This window comes from Gopherus flavomarginatus, chromosome 1 (genome assembly GCF_025201925.1).
Source record: "Gopherus flavomarginatus isolate rGopFla2 chromosome 1, rGopFla2.mat.asm, whole genome shotgun sequence".
NCBI classification, from domain to species: domain Eukaryota; kingdom Metazoa; phylum Chordata; order Testudines; family Testudinidae; genus Gopherus; species Gopherus flavomarginatus.
This window is the reverse complement of record NC_066617.1, coordinates 336,161,343-336,179,037: the sequence shown is the minus strand read 5'-3', so window position 1 is coordinate 336,179,037 and position 17,695 is coordinate 336,161,343. Positions and strand designations below refer to the sequence as shown.

Below are 17,695 nucleotides of genomic sequence, written 5' to 3'. Positions count from 1 at the left end.
CATTGTCTATTTTCTTGTGACAATCAATAAGAAAAATCACCAAAAAAATCAAAGTAAAAGAGATACAGATACCTATAACAAAGACACAAGTAACAATTTAGAAAACCATGTTCATCTTCAACAGAATCACAGCTTTCCACAGAGCTCTCCTGACATACCCACTCTAAAGTCCCCAGCCCTGTAGGGAAAGATTGGATGAATAGATAAGCTGTACCAGCATTAGTGGCTGATCTTCCAAAAAAAAAAAAAAAAAAAAAAGGGTGCGTGGGAAGTTGTAAGCAGCAGGGAACCCTTCCCACTGCTGTGGTATGACCAGATTTCAGGGCCACCCAGAGGATTCCGGGGGCCTGGGGCTGTCAGTGGCAGGCGGCTCCGGTGGACCTCCCGCAGGCGTGCCTGCGGAGGGTCCGTTGGTCCCACGGCTCCGGTGGAGCATCCGCAGGCGTGCCTGCGGGAGGTCTACCGGAGCCGCGGGACCGGCAAGCGGCAGGGCGCCCCCTGCGCAGCAAAATGACTAGAGCTGGCCCTGTTTGGCAGCAGGGGGCCCCCGCCATGGGTCTTCGGGGACCTTCGGCAGTGGGTCCTGGAAAGGAAGGGCCCCCCGCCGCTGAATTACCACTGAAGACCGGGTTGCACCTCAGCGGCAGATCCCACTTCGGCGGTAATTCACTGGTGGGGGGTCCTTCCGCCCCGGAGTGGAAGGACCCCCCCCAGCCGGCAAAGACTGGGAGCGGAAGAAGCTCCAGGGCCCAGCCCCGCAAGAGTTTTCTGGGCCCCCTGGAGCGAGTGAAGGACCCCGCTCCAGGGGCCCCGAAAAACTCATGGGGGCCCCTGCGGAGCCCGGGGCCTGGGGCAAATTGCCCCTCTTGCCCCACCCTCTGGGCAGCCCTGCCAGATTTTCTAAGTAAAAACTGAGGTATCAAGGGGAAGATGAGGAGTGGATACCTTGGGAGGGCACTGGTAGTGGGGGCAGAGATAAAATTGTGGAAAGTGGACAAGGAACAGGGAAGGAAGGCTGCTTATTCTTCTCTCTCCCACCATCCATTCTCTCAGCCTCACAATCAACCGCTGGCTCCTTCCAACAGTTCCTCTTCCTTCATCAAAAGAACAAGAGCTCTAGTCCAATTCCCCACACGCTGGAGCAATGGCCTTCCACAGGCTCCTCAACCTCCCTTGTTGCTTAGAATCCACACTTAACTCCTCCCACCTGTCCCTTGGCTCAGAACCCCTTCCCCATCCTGTGACTCCAAACACAGATTTCATAAGTGCACTTCAAAAAGGAACTGGTATCTCTCTCTCTCTCTCTCTCTCTCTCTCTCACACACACACACACACACACACACACACACACACACACACACACACACACACACACACACACACACACACACACACACACACACACACACACACACACACACACACACACACACACACACACACACACACACACACCTTCATCAAAGTCAATGGAGCTCTGATATTTTAAATCAGCTGAAGATATACCCGTAGAAGTCTAAACACTGCTGAAACAGACCCTGATTAGGAAACCGGACACAGAAGATACTGTAGCATGCAAACGGCTCAGCTTTGAAAAAACAGTGCAAAGATAGATCGATTTTATACTCCATTTGCTACAATGTGTTGAGACAGTATCAAAGACCAATTTAAATCCATGAGAAATAATCTGCCACACTGAGCTTAACAAATTAAGCTCATTTCTTTGCTTAAGGACTAATTGTGACTGGTTCTTATTTTATCATATGAAGGGTTCATTTGTATGTGTGAACCTTTAAATGAAATTCATCACAGTTCTAAAATAGACTCCTATAACAATAGAGAATAGACATCACTGAGGAGATGAAATTAGCTTTCTTTATTGAATTCCAGAACTGAAATATTACTGAAATGCAACAGCTAAAGATAATGACTTTCTAATGCCCCAAAGTTCAGCTTGTTCACTGTTAATCTGTGGCAGGCGACAGGGGTTTCATTTCATGCACCATGTACTGATCTTCCAAAAATAGCAAGGAGAATGAAAATAATTTCTAATGATAAGGCTCTTTCAGAAATTAAGATTTCTTTTTAAGAAAATCCACTATATGTCCACCAACATAACAAAATTGATATTTCTAAACTCATATGTAGCACTGCCACATTCCAACCAAGGTTTTGGATTCTAGGGCTTCAGAGAGAAAAGCTACATACACAGCTGTATAAAATTTACTGCAGTTTAAATTGCAAGCTGTTTGAGTTTTGGTCCATTACCATAACTTTTATGGGATCAAAACTAGGATTTCATATTTTCCCCTAAAACAGGTGACCCCATTGTGACGTAGCACTCTATAGGTTTATGGAAATATGCTTATAAGTGTAAATATAACATAACTGAAATATGCTTTATGCTAGATATGCCATGTAACATATCTTTGCAAAGGTTATGATCTACTGAATATATTTATCCTATTTGTAGACACGTATCATTTTCATATCTGAAATTATGAACGTAGGCTCTATGCTTGTATTTGAAGAGTTTGCTGTAGGAAACACATAAGGGAGGTTTGGCCAACACACTGTGAAGGGACTATTCAAGTAATTGGGAGTATTTAACTAACAACGGACTTTGGGAGACACCAATCCACATCCGAGCTTTCCTGGGAACGTTCAAACTAACATGTAAACAATGGCGTCGGCCTGCAAAAAGCTGACTCATTCATAGACATGTGACTTGCCCATGTGCCTACAAACTCCATCTTGTTGCTGTGATTTTGCACAGAAGAGCAAAGGGATTTCCACCCACAAGAGAGAGAATATAGAAGGCCCTGGAAACCTCTCCATTTTGGTCTTCAGCTGGCTCAAGAGATGATCTCTCCACCCCAAAGAGATGCTTAAAGAAACTGGAACAAAGGACTGTAACTACTGGAGTGTGAGTGACTACTGGACCCAGGCTATGAACTACAACGTTCGTCTGAAAAAGATTGTACCTGATATAACATCTAGGGTGAGAAGTTGGTATTTGTAACTAGGTCCTTAGTGTATTAAGTTAGCCTTGCGTATTTTGATTTATTTTACTTAGTAACTTACCTTGTTCTGTCTGCTATTACTTGAAACTACTTAAATCCTACTTTTTATACTTAATGAAATCACTTTTGTTTATTAATTAACCCAGAGCAATGATTAATACCTGGGGGAGCAAACAGCTGTGCATCTTTCTCTATCAGTGTTATAGAGGGTGGACAATTTATGAGTTTACCCTGTATAAGCTTTATACAGAATAAAACGGATTTATTTGGGGTTTGGATCCCATTGGGAGCTGGATGTCTGGGTGCTGGAGACAGGAGCACTTGCTAAGCTGTTTTCAGTTAAGTCTGCAGCTTTGGGGGTGTGGTTCAGACCCTGGGTCTGGGAGAGAAAACGGGCTCAGAGGTAGTCTCAGCACATCAGGTAACAGTCCCAAGGGGGTTTCTGTGACTGAACCCATCACACCCATTACTAAAAATATAATCAGTGATAAGCACGGGAAGGGTGGGGGAAGGTGTGAGAGAGAGGATCTAGTTTCATGTATTTGTAAAGGATACAAAAGGTACTATTTCAGTCTCATTTCAAATAAACACAAACTAGATCCAATCCAATTTCCCCTGAAGCCAGTGGAAACACTTCATGATACTTGATCTTCCTCCAAAGGTATGGAACATTTTAGGATAAATAGCTATAATCATACTTCCCATTACATGGAAGACAATTAGAACTCTCTAAGACAAGCTATGGAATAACAAGACACTTCAGTAAGTGGGGTGGTTCCACCAAAAAATTCCACCTATGCATTTGTATATAACACTAACCTGAAGAGCCAGGCAGCGACAAAGCAGAAATGAAATGATGCAAAATAGGAATGACACTCTACAGAAACAGCAAATAGGCTTGGAGGCAATAGGCAAGAATCAGCAACGCTCTGTTAACTCAGAATCAGGTTGATAAAGCAATTTTGTAGAAGTTTTGCTTGTTTGGTAAGAAGCTAGAATTGTGTCTCAGAAGACCAAAAAACCCTCAGCAGATTTCTAATGCTTTTTTTAAAAAAGTTCACTTTCTCTCAGGTAGATTTTTGGTGTGGTTCCTGACTATTTCACCTGTACTGTATATTTTTCAAAACCCCTTGTATCTTTGCACTCAATATCAGATGGAATCTTTTTTAGCCTAATCTTCCCAATTACAATTTCACTGTCTCAAAGTCTTGGGTTGGGGGCTGGTTAAGCAGCTCAGCGGAGTTGTAGTGAACAACACTGAGTCTCCCTCCACCCCTTAGTCAACTCTGGATGCATGGAGGAGAGCAGGGGGTACTTGCTTGATATCCTCCCTGGTGAACAAATGGGTTAGGAGAAGAGCAGGGAATGGGAAAAGCCCTGCCTCTGCCTCCTCCAAACACCAGCCTGGGTGCATGGGGAACAAGTAAGCTGCTCCAGAAAAAGTGGTGAATTAACTTACTACACTCCCTGAGCAGCGAGCAGAAGAGAGATTGTGACTCATCAAGTCACGATTCATTCTCTGGTCTGCTCATGGAGTGGTGAAATTACAGCCTTCCCCTTACTCAGGGCAGACTGTAACATTACCGAGAAGCTGGATAGGAGTCAACAATGTGCCCTTGTTGCCACAAAGGCTAACGGCATATTGGGCTGCATTAATAGGAGCACTGCCAGCAGATTGAGGGAAGTGACTATTCCCCTCTATTCGGCACTAGTGAGGCCACATCTGGAGTACTGCGTCTAGTTTTGGGACCTCCACTACAGAAAGGATGTGGACAAATTGAGGAGAATCCAGCAGAGGGCAACGAAAATGATTAGGGTTCTGGGGCACATGACTTATGAGGAGAGACTGAGGGAACTGGGATTATTTAGTGTGCAGAAGAGAAGAGTGAGGGGGGATTTGATAACAGCCTTCAACTACCTAAAGGGGGGTTCCAAAGAGGATGGAGCTAGACTGTTCTCAGTGGTGGCAGATGACAGAACAAGAAGCAATGGTCTCAGGTTGCAGTGGGGGAGGTCTAGGTTGGATATCAGGAAAAACTATTTCACTAGGAGGCTGGTGAAGCACTGGAATGGGATACCTAAGAAGTGGTGACATCTCCATCCTTAGAGGTTTTTAAGGCCTGGCTTGACAAAGCCCTGTCTGGGATGATTTAGCTGGGGTTGGTCCTGCTCTGAGAAGGAGGTTGGATTAGATGACCTCCTGAGCTCTCTTCCAACCCTCATGTTCTATGTTCTATGAACACAATTCATGGGCAAGTAAGAGGAATGAGCCCACGAATGCTGGGCAAGAAGCTCATTGTTTGTTGGTGAGAGCAGTAAGAGAAAGTTAGGAAAAGGGGCTCTGTAACAGTCTATACGATTATGTTCACCACTTCACAGCATTATGACAATTCTGTACAAAGTATACCTTGTGAGGTATCATTTGAAAGCTTAATCTCTTGAACATTATTGTCCTGAAAAAGTGTGTGTACCAACATTGTATGTGAAGTTATAAGATTTTACTGTATAACATTCCTGTAACATATTCCAAGTTAGAAAAGCAGGCCCAAACCAGTTTTCAGAGACAAAGACACAGTGATATCCCAGCAAGGTGTTAATGGACTATCACCTGCTTAAGTGGCCATTCTCTGGCAGAGAAGGCATGAACAAAAAATTTGCATTTCATCTGAAGGACGGTTCAAACCTCAAGTCCACAAGAGATTGTTTGTCACTATGACTCAGCAAGATTGCATTATAAAGAGGGGAGAAAAATGCTTGACCTCACTCTCCTCCTTCATCTCTGCTCATGACATCAATGACTCTTAAGAAACTAAACTACTACAGCCGACTACAAAACTTATGCTGAGAGAAACCTTTTTGCTTTTAAGTTCACTTAGCTTATTCAGTTTATTTTCTTTGTAACCAATCCTGACCTTTTTACTTGTAGTCACTTAAAATCTTTCTTTTCTTTCTGAAGTTTATTAACTTGTTGCACTGTTTTAGTTAACCAATGTGTATGGATTAAAGAGTGTGGGAAACTCCATTTGGAATACAAAGCTGGTTCACATCATTTTCCACTGATGAAAACAGGACTTCATATGAGCTTGTTTTGTCCAGTAGTGTGCTGGGCCATACAAGAGGCACATATTTGGGGGAAAGTCTGGGACTAGAGTATCTGCTGGTGTTCTTCTGCAGTGTAATTCATGAGTGGCTAGCTAGCAGTACTCAATACAATATAGCTGAGAGCAAGTTACATGCTGGAGGCTGTGTATTAACAGGTCAGGAGTGGCAGTTCACCAGTCAAGCAGTGTAAAAGGCATCCCAGGTTGGAGAACTGAGGAGACACAGCTATTCAGCAGTGCTGACTGTACCCTGGGTACAGCTCCTACAGAGGAGAGAAGTGAGAGCCAAATTTCCTCAGGTGCTCTCTCGGGTGAGGCCCTTGGCAGTGAAAACAAAGGTTCTAAGTTTCAGAGTGGTAGCCATGTTAATCTGTATCAGCAAAAACAATGAGGAGTCCTTGTGGCACCTTAGAAGGGTTCTGAGGTTCACTATACCACAGCAAGTGTAAAGAGGCAACAGGGACTCAGAGAAATTCACCAAAATGGAAAAAAAAACCCAGAATACTTTTTAAAACATCCTTTAAAAATTCAGCTGATTTGGTAACTTAATTTTGGCTTTGTACCTTAACAATAGCTGGTGGGATGGGGGTGAGGTAAGAATCAGATGCTTCTGTCTTGTTTCACAGCAAATTACTGTCAAACAGTTCCCAGAGAAATGACGAGAGCATCATAATTCTTGGGGCAATTCTGAGTGAATGCTTGTCTTGACGGCATCTCACTGTGAAGCAAGATCTGTAAGTAGATTGCAGCAGCTTTCATGAAAATAGATGCTTGGCCATGTCTTCACTCACATTGGGTGTCTGCAGTTATCTTTTGGCTGAGTGAGAAGTTAGCCTAGAAGCACATGTCATTGTGGGAGGGAGAATGGGGAGGCGGGGATTAAGAATTTACAGCATGGAGTCCCATTTGAACAATTCATATGAAAGAGGAACCTGAGCTTCCAGGGACCCTGCAAAGATGAAAATAGTAACTGATCAAGTGGAAGCAACGGTAGGACATGAAGGCGATGGGAGGAATCTTTAATAAAAATGGGAAAAAAGAGAAGGTCAGACACAAAAAAACTGGGAACAGTATGTTTTCTGAATAGACTATTTCTTTCTTGCCTAAAAATAGTGAATATATCGCAAATGTTCCCAGGCAGAGCTGAGGAATAGGTTTTTGTTCCCTTTCTCTGAGGACCAAATTCAACACCCATTGAAATGAACAGGAGTCTTTTCTCTGACAGGTTTTATATCAGCCCCAAGCTCAGTGTGGAGTGGACACTGCTTTGGTAATAGACATATAGGACACACATATTCAAGGAAAACATCACATGAACGTCGGCTGCATTAAATGGTTGCCTTACTTGACCCTACAACAATTTGGTATGTTCACAAAACAGCATTGTTTGGCACATCCACCCCAGCCTGCCCTACAACTGTGATTACACCAATGCATTCTGGGATTCTTAAAGCAGCTATCCCATGATTAGGGCCCTACCAAATTCATTGCCGTGAAAAACACATCACAGACCATGAAATCTGGTCTTTTATGTGCTTTTACCCTATACTATACAGATTTCACAGGGAAACCGGCATTGAAATTGGGAAACCTGACCCAAAAGGGAGTGGCAGGGAGGGGTCACAAGATTATTTTAGGGAGGACACAGTATTGCCACCTTTACTTCTGGGCTGACTTCAGAGCTAGGCAGCTGGAGAGCAGTGGCTGTTGGCTGAGCACTCAGCTCTGAAGGCAGTGCCCCGTCAACAACAGTACAGAAGTAAGGGTGGCAATACCATGCCATGCCACCCTTACTTCTGCGCTGCTGCCTTCAGAACTGGGAAGCCAGACAGTGGCGGCTGCTGACTGAGGGCCCAGCTCTGAAGTAAAGGTGGCAATACCATACCCGATACCAGCCACTGCTCTGCAGCTGCCCAGATCTGAAGGCAGTGCTGCCACCAGCAACAGTGCAGAAGTAAGGGTAGCAGTACCACAACCCTCCATATAATAACCTTGCAACCCTCCCCCTACCCTCCCACAACTCTATTTAAATAGTTGAAATCATGAAATTTACTATTTTAAAAACCCTACAACAGTGAAATTGACCAAAATGGACTGTGAATTTGGTAGGACCCCACTTATGATGCCCAAAACTGCTGATGGGAGCAGGAGCTTTTTCGTTACTTCCAACCATGAGCTACTATGTTGTGGCGCACATTCAGGGGGATTGGATGAACAAGTGCACCTGCAACCCTTGTGGCTTCCCCCTCTAGTGCAAAGAAACAACTGGAGACTACACCATTTCAAGCACCCAACCAATGCTTGTAAAAGGCCTGGGATGGCAGTTCTATGCAGATGCAAGGCGTGCTATCTTCATTGCAAGCTCAAGGGAATCCATACAATGGTTTGATGAGGTGACTTTTCATGCAATGAAGACAGACCCTTCTTATTTCAAGCACAATAGCTTGGACTAACTCCTAGGTCTTATTCAAGGTTAAACTGCAGTGATTAAAATATTAAGTCTGATATTTTTCCAGGGAGGTGCAAAGGCTCTAACACACTTTTTAAAAGAATGTTTGCTTTTATTTAACAATTTCACTTAGTACAGTTATGCTGTTAGCGTAAAGAGGGAATAATTTTGCTCAAACTCTCATAATTATCATCAGAACAATTAATCAATCCCATAAAATACTGTCTGCCTGTTGTGAAAGACAAATAAAGGAAACAAAAAAGCAGGCAAACATTAAACCGAGCAGGTGTCTAAAGAAGATAAGCAAAATACAATTGGGACAGCAAGACTTACGTGAAGGTAAGTAGCGTCTGTCTAACTTGTCTGAATTCTTTGAAAGAGTTAACAAGACAGTAGGTAAATGAGAGCCACTAGATATAATCTAGAATTTCAAAAGGCTTCTAATAAGATCCCTCTCAAGAGGCTGTTAAGAAATCTTGGTTTTACTACAGGGTGAGGGGAAAAGTCCTCCCGACATCTGTGTCTTAACACTATATGGATTAGAAACAGATTAAAAGATAGGAAACGAAGTGTAGAAATAAATAGCCCCAGTTCTCTGCACAGAAAGAGGTTAATAGCAGGATGCCCCACAGGATCAGTGTTGGACCAGAGCTGCTCATGAATACCTTTAAGGATTCTGTGGCCTGTCTTTTTCTGGTGTTCCCTGCTTCCAAGATGCTGGATAAAGCCACAAATTGTCTTTTTAGATTGAGAGCCTTAATAGCCGTAGTTAGATTATCCAGAAGGAATTCTAAGATGTGTGAGACTTTGGCTGAGTTTAGTGACACCCCAAGTTCTCTGCACCACTATTTAAACCTGACCCATGAATCTGACTGATTAGCTGAACATCCTGAAACTTCCGGACTGTTCCACTTTACTGTTTGGGATGATGGGGAATGGGACTGCACTGCACCATGAGGGTAGGAGATCCACGGTCAGGAAAAAAGGCTGTCCCACAATACCAAGTTATAGTCTGTGTTCTATACAATAGTACATTTAGGTACTTTATGGGACTATCATGCCTTCTTCTAAAGCATCCAGAATACATCAATGTCAAAGACAAGACATCAAATGAGACAGACTATTGGGCTGTTCTGATATCGCAATTCCTATGTTTCTACCTTTTTAACAACGGATCAGAAGCTAACTGGGACTCATTTGTGATACTGTGTTAAACGTCAAATTAAACCAGTATCAGGAAGCTCAAAGAGGGAAAATATTATTATTAAGCTCCTTTCACAGTCACTGCAGGTCTGCAAAAGGAAACCCTAACTCCTTTCACAAGCTTAAACGATGACTTCTGAGATCATTGCAAAGTTAGCCTCAAATAGAAACCACGCTCTTCTGATAAGAGGCATTAACTTATGCATCTCTAGAGACCCCATATGGAGGCAGAGAAAATAACAGCGTCCCCCAAACAGTGGAAGCTATTTGTAAAAGAGCTGATGTATCCTGTTTTACTGCATTTTGTTCAAACAATGGACACTTTCAGGAAGAGGAGGATGAACAGTTAAATCCTCAAGATCGGTTTTATCCCGCTTCTTTTTTTTTTTTTTCTATTGTGACATTTTCTCAGCAAAGAAAGGAAAATTGAACTCAGTGCTCAGACTTCTTCCTATTATTATTATTGATATTGTAGTAGCTCCTAAAGGCAAGAGGAATACAGTGAATGGTATGCCCTATGGAAGCCCAACAGGACGTTTTGGTGGCTTCACTCAACCCTGTAGTTGCTCAAGAGATGTGGGTCTCTCCCGTTGAGTCCGATGCTGCAAGGTGCTGAGCACTTCCTGCGCAAATGGCCTCAGCTCCCATGGAAGCTCAGTGGGAGACAGGACTCTCTACACCTCTCTGAAGGTGCTATGCACATCACAGGATTCGTCATGGTCTCTCTCTCTTTCAATCCCTCCAGCTATCCTTTGGTGTTCTGTAAACCTATCTCCTCTCCCTTCTTTGAGCTCCTGCCTCTCCACTTCAAGGCCAGGTTTAGCCTGCCCTGTAACCTCTCTAGAGGATATGTGCGGTCTTAAATAGTGGTAGGTATTATTTTCTGTATTGCTCCTCCCCGCATGATACAGACATGTGTAATCACAGTAACGGGGGGTGGGAGGGGAGAGAAACACCTTGGGCTCGATTCCCTACTCCATTCTACCTGTCTTATAGCAGCATCACACCCTGGATTCCAGTGGAGTTGCAGCACAACAGAGAGGAAAATCAGGCTCCCTATTTCCTTTTTTGGTTACTTTTTAAACATTTAGGTGTATGATCTATGAGCTGCTAAATGCTGTCCTCTCAAACACAACTCTGCCTCTGGCGTGGGTAACAGTTTTCAGTGCTTTCTAAACAACGAGTGGGAGGCAGAAACCATTACTAAGTTTATCTCAAAAACAAATTAGACTTGCACAGGTTGATCTGAGAAAGGAATGGTCTGAAGAACTTTCCGACCGGACGGACTCATTCATCAGTAAGAAAAGGAAAGATACTGAACAGTAGGTGTTACACTGCAGGATATTACTGAGGTAAATAACTTTGTACATTTGAGAGGAAGGATGGTTCACTGGTTAAGGCACTAGACAAGAACTTGGGAAACCCTGCTCCAGCATAGATTTCCTATGTGACTCAGACAAATCACAGAGCCTCTCCATGCACCAGCTCCCCATCTGTACAATGGGGATAAAGCACAAAGGGGTGTTGTGTGGATAAATGCACTGAAGATTTTTAAGCGCTCAGATACTGTGGTGATGGGGGGGGGAGCGAATGCAATAAGAACCTAAGATGGACAGATTTCAAAAAACAAGATTAGCCATTTATATGAATGGAAATAACATTCTGCAGTTGTGCTAGCTAGGATAAATGTTAGAAGGGTGCTCAGTCCTCATGTGTGTATAAGTTGTTCACCAGGCAGAGGTCAGAATGAAATATCCCCCCATGGCTTAGTACAAACATAAATTATGCACATGCATTATGATGTTTTTCCTTCTTTTACAGCATGTAGTAGTGGCCCGGCTCAGAGAGAGAACAGTGGACCAGAGACTGCTAGTCTGTTTCTTTGTATATAACATGTTTATTTAACCTGCATTAACAGATGTGTTGTAAACAAGACACGAGAAGTCATTCTTCCGCTTTACTCTGCGCTGGTCAGGCCTCAGCTGGAGTATTGTGTCCAGTTCTGGGCACCGCATTTCAAGAAAGATGTGGAGAAATTGGAGAGGGTCCAGAGAAGAGCAACAAGAATGATTAAAGGTCTTGAGAACATGACCTATGAAGGAAGGCTGAAGGAATTGGGTTTGTTTAGTTTGGAAAAGAGAAGACCGAGAGAGGACATGATAGCAGTTTTCAGGTATCTTAAAGGGTGTCATCAGGAGGAGGGAGAAAACTTGTTCACCTTAGCCTCCAATGATACAACAAGAAGCAATGGGCTTAAACTGCAGCAAGGGAGATTTAGGTTGGACATTAGGAAAAAGTTCCTAACTGTCAGGGTAGTTAAACACTGGAATAGATTGCCTAGGGAAGTTGTGGAATCTCCATCTCTGGAGATATTTAAGAGTAGGTTAGATAAATGTCTATTAGGGATGGTCTAGATAATATTTGGTCCTGCCATGAGGGCAGGGGACTGGACTCGATGACCTCTCGAGGTCCCTTCCAGTCCTGGAGTCTGAGTCTGAGTCTATTACGGTAGTTCCTAAGCTTTAGGGCAATTCTCTTTTAAAAGTATGATGTTTCTCCTCTGGAGAAGAATAAAGGAAAGATTAGCAGTACAATGATTATATAAATTTTTTTCATTATGGATGTAAAGCAAACTGGAATACCAAGTCAGAACCAAGAAGAACAGGGAAAGACACTCAGGCTGAAATCAGGAATAAATCCTGTTCAATCACACAATATTCAGGTGGAGCAAATGTATTAAAAGATGTAAATGAACATGCCAGTGAATGTTACAGAGACAAGGTGAGTGAGGTAATAGCTTTTATTGGACCAATGTCTGTTGGTCAGAAGGACAACTTCTCAAGCACACAGAGCTCTTCTTCAGGTCTGGGAAATCTGTTCCACCTTGCATTTTGCTGGGACGCTGAGAGTACCTTTCCCAGGCTTGAAGAAGAGTTGTGTGTGGCTTGAACGCTTCTCTCTCTCACCAACAGAAATGTGTCCAATAAAAGATATTAACTCACCCACCTTGTCTCTCTAATATCCTGGGACTGATGCAGCTACAACTGCACTGCATATCCCAGTGAATGTGCTAGATAATCGTGAAAGGATAAGGAGAACAAAAGATGAGTACAAAAAGCATGCTGTAATGTTGGGCTCAGACAAAGAAATGCTAAAATAGCAAAGTGCATACTACTGCAGCCATTATTAATATATTAAATGCAGATGAGGGTCTCAACATGCAAACAATGTGTATTACCGAAGTTTAAACAGTTAGGTACCAGAAGGAAAGGCTGTCAAATAATGCAGTAATTTATGGGCCATTGGGATTGTTTTACTAGCCCTTAAATATACACTTTGGCTACCTTCATCAGAGAAGTGTGTCAATGATTATCATTAAAAGACATTACAATTTTGGGCTGTACAGGAACAGAACTTTCTGACAGGCTGTTCCCAATGCCGACGTCTAAATGTTGAGCATCTATTAAAAAAAATAAATTGGGCAGGACTGGATTGGTCACGGGACTGATAAGAGGATACAAAGCCTCTCTCCTCTAGCCAACTACTTCCAGCGCAGGGACTTAACATAAAATATACTGAAGGCCTCAGCCCATTTTCTAATGGACAGATGCCCACATTGCTAAAAACACTTTAGATTAGAATAATATAGAAACTACTGCCTCAATAACAAGGCCAAAAACTGAATAGGCATGAAGATAAACTATAGCTAGAGGAAAGGGGGGGATCTCCAAAACAGGGCTGTGCTAAATGGGGGAGCATGCACTGATCCTACTCATGTTATACTCACAGCTGGTCCTAGAGACCTGTGAGGCATCCACTGTTAGCGGACACTTTGGAAAACATTGGCCTAAGCGACCAGCCCAAAGCCAAAGAGGAAGTCAGTGTCAGAGCTTTGATTAGAACTCCCAGGAATTCCTGGCTCTCAGTTCTGTGCTCAGATTGCATGACTATGCCTCTCTCCCTCTGTCTATCCACAGCAGCACAACCACAGGCTAACAATCAGGTTACAGTTTCATACCTCCAGGGCCTGATTATCCACATTCAATCTCCATTTGGGCAGGTGCATTTTTGCAGGTGCACACATTTGCATTCTTTGTGTACTAGTCCCTGAACGAGCAAGTGACAGCATACATGTGTAGTCATTAGTTCATAAAATGTGCCTGTACAGGAACAAGGCCCCACTGAAAATTAGACCTTTACTCTCCACTGTTATACAAATTTAGTGGTCTCATTGGGAATTAAATAGCACCGTATATGTATGTGGCGACTAACAATGGCTAGAATACATGCAATGTCCCTCCCCCAAAGAATACAATATAGCAATGGGAGTACTGCATAGTGGAGTTGTGTGTGAGTGTTTGTGCATGTAAGTACTGCAGAACAAGTAAGTATTTAGGAATGATAGGAAGGGAGATGGGGTTGGCACTTAGCCAATGTTTGTTGTGACGCTGTTCCAAGTACAGAAGGCACAAAGTAGGGAGTGGGTACAGATGCTCTCATACCACAGCGATAAGTGCAGTACAAGAACCGAATTACAAAGAACAGAAAAAAGGGTGTGGAGAGGGAAATGAACTAGGAGCAGGAAAACATGGATTCTATTCCCAGCCTTGCCAATGACCTGCTGTGTGATCCTGGCAAGTCCCTTCACCTCTCTGTGCCTCCATTTCTCTTCCCACCCTTTGCATGTCTTGTTCGTTTTGGATGTAAGCTCTTTAGAGCAGGGACTGTCTCCAGTTATGTGTCTGTACGGTGTCTACCCCAATAGGGACTCTGCGAGCTACTGTAATAAACACAGTAATAACAGGAGAGAGGAACTAATAGGGAATGGTACAGGAAGAATTGAGGTAGAAAAATACAAAGGAGCAATGATATGAGAGTTTTGAAGGTGCTAATAAAACTGAGGAAGGGCAATGGAGAATTGAGTCATAGTAGTTTAAAACAGTCAGTTTCATGGAAGATTTTATTTTATGGCAATGATTTCAATGGGGCCAGAATTTCACCTCTTTAGGTATCGCACTGTTGTTACAGGTTAACATGCTAGACATCTGATACAAAAGAGTGAGAAAAAATGTTATATAAAACATTGAACCTTTTATTAAGATCTACTCAGATCTTATTTTCATGTCCATTGAGTATAATCAAAATATAAAAAGAAATATTAAGCATACCTCAGCTCCTAAACTGAGAGAGGTTATTTCATCCTCAAAAGCAGAATGAGTATCAATATGAGGAGGAATTCCTATAACACAAAAAACAGAGAATAAATAAATAGTCCCTGCAACCATAATGAAATGCCATCACTTTTAATGTAACCTTCTCCCAAGTCCCATTTTCACAGCTGTCCATGTGTAAACCACAACACAGTAACCTTGTGCATTTTTATGCCTACTATGTGTAGTGCAGTACTACAGCAGATCAAAAAATGGAATTTCCTTCCCCTCCCATGGGAAATTCTGATATTTCAACAATTGTTTTCATCCCAAATCAACATTTGTTTTCAAAATGCCCTGCAGTAACTCAGCCATAGGGAGACTCCAATGTATCATGGGAGACATAGTCTGGCCAGAGAGCAAGGCCCATAGGGAGAATGGAGACATGAAGGACTTGGAAATACAACTTCCATGAGGCACTACAGCTGCTCTGGAAGGCACGCAGACTAATGTTGACGTGACCCCAAATTAAACATTTCATTTAGATTCTCCTGATCAAAACTTCTGTCAAAATTGATCTCTTCCTGTAGAAAGTTTTGATTTTTATGATATCCTATTTTCCAACAAGAAAAGGTTTTGTTCTAATTGTTTTGGCCAGTCCTATACATAGTACCAATATCAGAAGCCAGATTTTGCCCCCAGATGCAAACGTATTGACTTCCATTAGTTTCAAGAGGAGCAATGTACTTAATCACACACAGAACTACATAGGTTAAGCTTCTTACACCAAGTTCGCTATGTTACAACATGAATTGCAGAAATTCTGCCCTCAGAAATATATTGAGGTCAGCCTGATAAAAGACATGTGCATCTATTATTTCTTTGTAGCAGCATCCAAACACTCAAATCAGGACCTTATTGTGCCAGGAGCTGCACAGACATATACTAAGAGACAATGGCCTAAATTTTTGAAAGTGAATAGAGATTTCAGGTGCCTGAATTTTTGGATTTTCAACTTGAAATACCTTATAGAGGCCTGATTTTCTCAAAGTGACCTCAGAAAAATGAAGCCCATTTAAAGGTAGCCACCAAAAACTGAGGTTCCCAAAATCACTAATCATTTTTGAAAACAGAAGTCAGTGTCCCTGCCTTGAAAAGCTTAGGAGGTAGGGATAGAATTTGACTCAGTACAGATACTGGATCGTATTTATATGAATGCACTGGATTGCACATACTGTACGCTAATTAATGTCCTAAATGATTAGTGCTTAAGAAAGGTTTTATACATATCCTGTATTTGTGGAAGAAAGTTACAATTCATACTAATTAATTTAGATAACCCAGCCAGCAGCACATAACCATACCAATTTAACTGGCTGTCAGATATGTGAACAAATGGGGTCAGATGTCTAGACCCTAAGATGGCAGATACTAAGTACACTGTCAGAGAATAATTCTGGAAGAGAAGTGTTTGTCCTTCATGCATAAGGACAAACCAGATATATTCCAGAGAAGGGAAAGCCAAAGCCAGGTACCTTGCCTTGATGACTGAACTCAGCAAAAAGCACAGCATATGCTTTACCCTGTGGATGCCTGAGTGGAAGTAACTACCTCTTCTATCCTACTGAGTCTGGAAGAGATTGTTGGAGCAGCACTCCCTGCCTCCAGTACAGGGATACATGTGAGAGCATCACCCTGAAGATGCTCTCACATGTACTTATAGAAGGGGGCTTCTTGTTGCTGGGAGAACATGGCAGGAAAGGTTGGAGTTTGGCCAGCCCGTTGAAACCCCTGCAGTTATACTTGGACCAGGTGATTTTCTTGAATCTTTGTCCGGGAAGCGAGTGAAAAATGTGTTTGGTTGATCCTGTTATACACGGACTGTTTCTCTCTCCAGGTTACCAACTCTTTTATTACACAATCAGCTTCCATGACCTGGTTTAAGATGCTTGGGCCACATTCTAATCTCAGTTGAGCATTTTCAATACCAGGGTATCTCTAAATGTGACTTCCCAAGTCAGGAACACTGCATTCAGACACTGCCCTCAATTCATGAAAGCATCCCTGTAGAACTTAGCAGATGCAGAAGTGCTGGCTCTGAATCACAGCCGTTGTAGCTGGATTCCTCTTTTCAATCCTAGATAAAATATTGAGTTTGATTTTGTTTTTTAAAAGGGCAAATGCACTTACCTTGTCCAGGTTCATACTGATTTATTGTCAACTGATTAGGTTTATGTTTGATATATCCCTGCTTCAAGCACTTCTCTAGAAGCATGCTGCAAATTTCCGGGAGCCCTGTTATTACAAACAGAAGTATAAACCAGGTGTTTTCCTATTCTTTTTTCCTGCTTTTGGTGAAGGAGAAATCTAACAACTGGACAAAATACATAGAAATATGATAAAATACAATAGCTAAAATGGGATGTGTAAGTTTGTGCACCCCATCAATTACACAGGCAATTTTGTACTCACTATGACATGTGCATGGAAATAGTGGGTCTAATGTTGTAAACCCTCTACATGTATAACTTGCACAGACTATGAGGAGTTTTTAGAAGCCCTCCACACACAAAGCACTGACAGCACTGAACCCACTGTTTGACTGTAGAATTTTTGTGCCAAATTTAGTGTCATTGAAATCAATGGCAAAATCCCCATTCACCCCCATGGGTGCAGAATTTCACCCAGGTGCACAAGTGTTTTGCACAAAATTAAAGGCTGAGTTATGACCCTGTCTTAGGGCAGTCATTCCTATGGCAGGCTGCTGAG

The 17,695-nt window shown here is 42.6% G+C and overlaps 1 protein-coding gene across 4 annotated transcripts in view; it reads right to left on the bottom strand.

Annotated features, from left to right (window-relative positions):
• ALKBH8 (alkB homolog 8, tRNA methyltransferase) overlaps positions 1 to 17,695 on the bottom strand; it is a 104,881-nt gene that overhangs the window by 66,675 nt on the left and 20,511 nt on the right. For all 4 annotated transcript variants that reach the window (XM_050927942.1, XM_050927960.1, XM_050927967.1 and 1 more), the window contains 2 exons: positions 17,117 to 17,221; positions 14,945 to 15,015 (listed from right to left, as the gene is read on the bottom strand). In XM_050927942.1, coding sequence (XP_050783899.1) covers positions 14,945 to 15,015; positions 17,117 to 17,221 — 176 coding nt within the window. The remainder of the gene's footprint in view (positions 1 to 14,944; positions 15,016 to 17,116; positions 17,222 to 17,695) is intronic.